Source organism: Polyodon spathula, chromosome 24 (assembly GCF_017654505.1).
Source record: "Polyodon spathula isolate WHYD16114869_AA chromosome 24, ASM1765450v1, whole genome shotgun sequence".
NCBI classification, from domain to species: Eukaryota; Metazoa; Chordata; class Actinopteri; order Acipenseriformes; family Polyodontidae; genus Polyodon; species Polyodon spathula.
This window is the reverse complement of record NC_054557.1, coordinates 21,230,535-21,237,572: the sequence shown is the minus strand read 5'-3', so window position 1 is coordinate 21,237,572 and position 7,038 is coordinate 21,230,535. Positions and strand designations below refer to the sequence as shown.

General features: G+C 36.3%; 1 protein-coding gene across 1 annotated transcript; it reads left to right on the top strand.

The window, feature by feature from the left end:
- The first annotated feature begins 670 nt into the window (after window positions 1–670).
- LOC121298730 (tumor necrosis factor ligand superfamily member 10-like) lies at window positions 671–5,709 on the top strand. Its single transcript, XM_041225939.1, has 6 exons — window positions 671–859; window positions 3,129–3,156; window positions 3,612–3,644; window positions 3,740–3,799; window positions 4,470–4,508; window positions 4,808–5,709. The coding sequence occupies exons 1-6, from the start codon at window positions 734–736 to the stop codon at window positions 5,167–5,169; spliced, it is 648 nt and encodes a 215-aa protein (XP_041081873.1). The 5' UTR covers window positions 671–733; the 3' UTR covers window positions 5,170–5,709.
- Window positions 5,710–7,038: the final 1,329 nt, after the last annotated feature.

Sequence of the window (7,038 nt, the reverse complement as noted above, 5' to 3'; positions counted from 1 at the left end):
CCCAGCACAAGGTGCACATGTGTAATGATCATGCTGTTTAATCAGCTTCTTGATATGCCACACCTGTCAGGTGAATGGATTATCTTGGAAAAGGAGAAATGCTCACTAACAGGGATGTAAACAAATTTGTGCCCAAAATTTGAGAGAATTAAGCTTTTTGTGCGTGTGGAAAATTTCTGGGATTTTTTTATTTCAGCTCAAGAAACAAGGGACCAACACTTTACATGTTGCGTTTATATTTTTGTTCGGTGTAGCTCTGTGCATTCTGAAGGTACTTGATTGATTATCTAAAACCACATCTTCTCAATACTGAAACCGGGGGGGAATTCTGGTCAAAGTGTTTTTTTAAAGAAAACTATAATTTTCCCTCTCGCCTCTCACTGGCTAACCACATTCACAGTTTTGCACTAGCCACTGAATCAATATTCAGGCAAAAGGCCAAAAAACAGAACAAAAAAAAATAAACCACACACATCCTACACACAACATAACAGATACATTATAACTGCTGCGACAGGGGAAACCCTCTTTCAGTGAGGGGACTGATATGAGAATATGATAAACCAGATATAGTCAATGAAGAGTTTGTGAGTGAGTGTGCCATTGTGTATTTAGGAGCGTTTCTTTTACTCTCGGTCTCTCAGTTTCCCTTTCAGAGTGGATGGTGTCTTAGGTCCCTGGTGTGACGGGTGTCTGATTAATTTACTGGGAGGCTTTTACAGGACAGGCAGGAATGCAGGCCTCACCTACATCCAAAGTGTCATGCTTGCTGTTGCTATGGTGCGCTGTTTTGACTGCAGCCTTCCTGGGAATGGCTTTCTTTGTTGTAACAGGGCAACACTGTGACAAAAACAAAGAGGTAAGTCTTTCTGTCCCTCTACAGAGAAGCTTGGAAAGTTATTTTAAATGTTAAAAACACAGCAAGGTGTAGCAATCACTAAAGATGCAAATATAAATTGATTACTGATTGCCATGGCTTTAATTCTCTGAGTCGCAATTAAGCATTCATCAATCAATTTAGCTGCTCTTTCAGCTCTCGTTAGCTTGGGTTATATTGAAACGGTTATGCTTCCATGTATCAGCTGTTCAGTGAAAAAATATATCTGAAGTTCTCACCTGTTACAGGTCTGTAGAGTCATGAGTGCTGATTAAGGGAATATCATCAAATTATAATCAGCAAATGAAAATGGATGTTTCCTTTAAATAGGTAGAGGTAGAGAGAAAGTAAATGTTAGGGAGCGAGGGGGAGAAGTCTGTCTGTGAAAAGTGGCTCGGAAGGAGAAATGTTTTGCAATATTAACCATTTAAGGATTTAGATTTGTTTTATTGTATTTGTGATATGACAGTGTGTTCATGGAACTTAATGTCCATTGCAAAATCACTGAACACGAATGCATTCTAAGGTAAGTATTTTCTTGGTTCAGCATTTTTCACCTGATATGTATATATATATATATATATATATATATATATATATATATATATATATATATATATATATATATACATACACATACAAAAAGCATGTACTCTACAAAAAAAAAAGAATCGGAGTATATTGGTGAAAGACGGAAAACAGACATCCTTTCCTCACTTATTTTGTTACCTATTGATCAAAATCCTACAAAGAAAGATCCATTCCACGTGTCAAATCTATAAATATTCCTTTGTGGGTGTATATGACTCTTTGAGATCAATTAAGAGGCTTTTACAGTATATCACGATTTATATATGTGGGAATAAATGTAAAAAGAAAAAAGAAAAACATTCTCAGAATTACTCATGCCAAGTTTTTTGATGCAGGACAAACTTCACTGCTTTGTTAATCTTGGAAACCACAAAGATAATTCAGTTTTCTGGTTAACCTGTTCTGGTGTGTCAAGTTTATTGTTCATATCAGATAACATGACTAGTATTTCATAAGATGCTAACAGACATTTCTTAGAATGAATAACCATCTAGAGGGTGCAGGTTCTCTGGGGAGCCTGTTGAGTTTATTATCTGTAAGCTTGAAGCACACAATGTACAGCTATGGCAGTGGGTTTTGCATCAACGCATAGAATTAAGTAATTCTGCTTCATAAAGTCGAATGAAACATGCTGGATAATGATAAATTAACACACTGAATGTCACATTAACATATTTTCCATCTACTTAACTAAAATTATAGGTAATGCAAAACTTTTGGCCATAGCTGTGCACCAGAGGGTTTGAGAGAGGGAAGGACGGAGGCTGGCACGAGTGCTTTGAGCTGTGGAGGGACTGGGAGGGAATGGGGGAGGTTGGCACTAATGCTTTGAGCCAAGGAGGGAGGCTGACTCTAGTGGTTAGAGTGGAGGAATAAGGGAGGGAGGCTAGTGGTTAGAGCTGAGGGGGGACTGGAAAGGAGAGAAACTGGGACTGGGGAATGGAGAAAGACCAGCTCTTGTGGAACGAAACGAGGGATTGGGAGGGAGGATTAAACAAGTCTTTAGAAAACCCACAACTATGCGGAACTAAAGAGTTTTTCAAACAAAAGGAAGTTTCATTTTTCACAGTAGACTGGAACTTTTCAATTCCACTTAAAAATCTATAACTCATTTATTTCAGTGCCACTCGCTGCTTGGCGTTTCAATGGTATCTGTGTTAACATAGTTTCTTGGGATATCGAAAGTGGTCTGGTTTAGTTTCACATCTCATGAGGTTTTTAATTTAAATTTTTTCTGTTTTCAGTAGGGTAGTTAAAATGCCAGGGGCTTTCACATGGGAAGTTTTATGTTTAAAAATCAATATTCTGTAATGTTGTCTACAAAAATGCTAAATAAAACTGACCATAGAATGAACACCCGCCATAGCACTGTCGATGAGGTGCCTCTATGGGTCATCAGGAGAGCACTGACAGTGAGTCTGCAAGTTGCTTTTTAAATTATTCTGAAGGGATACATCATGTAACAAATCCTCATTGATTAACAACAGCCTCTAATTCATTCAGGATTGTATTGTATTGTATTGTATTGTATTGTATTGTATTGTATTGTATTGGGATGGGAATCTGCAGCAATAGCATAAGCAGTTCAGTTGAATCACTTTTCTTTTGGAAAATTGCATACACTAATTGTAGATTAAATTTGTTTCCTATTTCAATTCAGGTAGACAAAGATGCTAATCCAACTAAAGGTAACTATTATTATTATTATTATTATTATTATATTATTATTATTATTATTATTATTATTAGCTCAAGGATAGGTGCTCAGACATCCTAATTAGAAAATGTAATTAATTAAAACATTCCATTTGGGACAATAGGACAATAGCACAGAAACCAGGACCAAAGTTAGGACAGATTTAGGACAGAGGGTAGGAGACATGACTTTACACAGAGAGTGGTGAGGGTATGGAATGGGTGACCTAGCCATGCTGTTGATGCTGAATCACTGGGGTCCTTTAAGAGCTCAGTCAGCTGCCAGATGCAATATAAAACTCATTAACAAAACATATATTCAATCATAAAAAAGTCATACTCACACATCTTCCTTCAATTTTATTAACGACACATGTTTATGTTAATGCTTTTATTTTCTACAACAAGGTTTCCTGACTAAAAATATAGTTGTCTTTGTTTTTTTCAGTTAAAGCAAGTGGACAGATGGGGCAACAATACAGTAAGTAGGACTCTGTTGTGTGTGTATGTGTCTGGCTGTCTGTCTGCCCATCTGTCTGCCAGCCTGGGCTAACCCTGTGCCAATCTCCCCTGTAGACAGCACTTCTACTGCAGCGCCTCCTACAGTCACCAGTAAGATCTTACTCCCCAATATCGGTGAGTTTGGAGTTTATACTAATTTAGTACAAGTTTTTAGTATAACAGTTTCACGTTTACTCAATGGCTTGGTCATCAAAAACCCAGTTTGCTGGTCCGATTCTCTCTATAGATTATGCTAAATAAAGTTTCATGACTATTGGGTAAGCGGTTCTCCAGATATATGGAAAAATATTACGTTTAATGTATGTATTCCACTATATATTTCATCTCCAGCAGAGATGGCAATCTGTATAAGTAATGCATTTTAAAGTACATAGAGATACTGAAGTCTTACTCATTTTGCATTACCGTCATTTCATAGCTCCTGTGTAAAAGATGACCTCATTTTGGTAAACTTGTATTCGATATTCTGGTATAATGTTGTATAATGCCCTGGCGAAAGACCACACTTAGTCTCCACACTAGCTTACAAATTAATGTCATTTTTATTTAACTCAAGGGTTGCTTCTGAAGTAAGGTGGTTTGAAAATTGACCATATGTGCACCCCTAATGGCCATTCCTAAAACTTCAGAAATTCAGTTTTAAGGTGTATTTTCAGAAACCGCAGTGGTTGAAAAATTACATTAGTTAGTAAGCATGGTAAATAATAACCTAGGCGGAGGCATTGATATTATACACAACTAACAGGATTTTAAACAGTTTCGCTTATTTAATATCTTTAAACAGATGATCGCCGCAGACAAACGCCTCTCATTCACTTGACCAGTAAGTATCTCAGAAAATGGATTCCAAAATTGAACTGGGATCCTGAGTGAGCCGAACCATTAACAAACCACAGCATTACAGCAATGGCAACTTCAAACTGGAGCGGTTCTGGTTGCTTTAAATGTGTGATATGATCTCTAATGCATATGTAAAAATCGTAAAGGTTGTATTCAGGAATTACTATTAAATATGCATTTTTTTAAAAGAAATATACTGCATTTTGCATGAACAGGACGACCTCTACAAAATTGAATTTTGACAATGGTGATTCTCATCCATTATTTGCAACGTCTAAACAGGAACAAAAGAAGGCTGGAAAAACTCCCAGAGCACAAGAAGGATCTCTCTGAAATCCAATGTCATCGTGATAGAAGAAGATGGATATTACTATGTCTATTCACAAGCCACTTTCCTGGTGAAAAGAACAGGTGTACAGCTAGGCATGACCCTCTTCAAAAACAGCCCCAGCTACCAGAAAAACAAAACCATCTGCGAATCCATGGACTCTCCTCATTGGGTGAAGAAGCCCCTATCCCGGACACTGTCCCAGGGCACAGTGGTGAAGCTGGAGAAAGACGATGAGCTCAAACTTGCTGTTCAGCCAGAAGAGGACCTCGATCTCGACTCCATGTTCTTCGGAGCCTTCAAGATTTCAGAATGATTGCTGATTTTACACAAATTAAGCAATCAAAATGTCCATTTCTACTTGGCTGTCTACTTTATTAGAACCTGCACCTAATATGAGGGTCACGGTTTGCCCTGATCACAGTCTTGACATGGCATAGACCACAAGGTGTTGGAAGGTGCCTCATTCAGTCATGTGTATTTTACACATTTGGCGAGACAGGCAGAGATTGATGATAGTGAATTGTCTTGAACCCGTTGCTGCTTAGCTGCTTAGCGCATCGGCTTTCTGAGATCTGAGCAGATCACAATCCAAGAAGTAGTACTGACCAGACCTGGTTTGTGTTGAGCGGTTTTCTTTAGATGATCAGCAATGTAGTATGGAATTGTACCATCAATGACATGTACAGCTATGGCCAAAGGTTTTGCATCACCCTATAATATGAACTAATTTTGCTTCATAAAGCCGAAACCTGTTGAATAATGTTATGTTAACATATTGAATCACATACCACTCTGTAGCTTTACAAGACTGACAAAAATTATGTCGGTAGACTTTTGCGATATCATTATATATACACACACACACACACACACACATATATATATATATATATATATATATATATATATATATATATATATATATATATATATATATATATATCATATATATATATATATATATATATATATATATATATATATATATATATATATATATATATATATATATATATATATATATATAATATATATATAATATAAATATCCATATTAAACCTTATATTAGCTTTTCATCCTTTTGAAAATTCTAGGTGATGCAAAACTTTTTAAGCATCACATGTGTCAGATAGAAAATCTATCTCTATCTTTTAATCTTATTTTTAATCTTAAATATTGAACAAAAATAAAATGTTAGTTGTATTCGTATTTGCTTTATGTTAGACTATGCTGTTGTCACTGTATTTATTTAAAATAAAGTATTTAATTTTTTAATAAAGAAAGAATGCACAAATCACTGATCTATCTACGTGAGTGAATGTTCTCATTAGAGACTTTTCCCCTCATATTCTTCTAGTGGAAATAGGTGTGTCTAGTCAGGTGTTGAATGCCACTGTAGCATTGCTTGTTACAATACATTGCATGTTTGCAAGCCTGACCCAGCACAACCCAGCCTGCTGCCTTTCCAGTGGTGGCTTTTCTGTAAATGTTGCCCTTCCAGGAACATCAGGGAGACAGCCTTGAAGGAATCTGTGGTTGATTAATGCAGCAACTATCATGGCCCTTGTGAAGCATTGAGATCTGTTCTACTTTCTCATGATTGTTTCTGAATAGTTGCACACAACTGTCACACATGTATTGCATACATTTTGTGGTGAATGAATCTATCTATCTATCTATCTATCTATCTATCTATCTATCTATCTATCTATCTATCTATCTATCTATCTATCTATCCTCTCCCTTACAACAATTATTCATAATTAATTCAGATGACTTGGGATAAGCCATTTGTTTCTCATTTTATCCCCAAAAAAGAACATGTCTGTCTGCAGCTTTAATGAAAGTAAACTATGAAGAATGAACGGCCAACAAGAAGGAATCATATCGTATTAAAATTGAACATGACTGTGGGATGCTGCCTGTAACTTTAAAGATGTGCTAAGCAGTGCTTTTAATTGAGCTGAGAACCTTTAGGTTATTCACTGAAATGTAATTTTAAAGCTAGAGTTAGCATTGATTTATTAGGCTGTAACTATGAAAGAATGTAGCCAGCAGACACCAAGAAGCAATTTCTTAGGAACTGAACAGGAATGTGTAACAGATTCTGTCTGCATCTTTAACAAAACAATAGAAGAATGCAGTAAGCTGATGGTGAATTTATTTTAGTGGGAAATTGAAC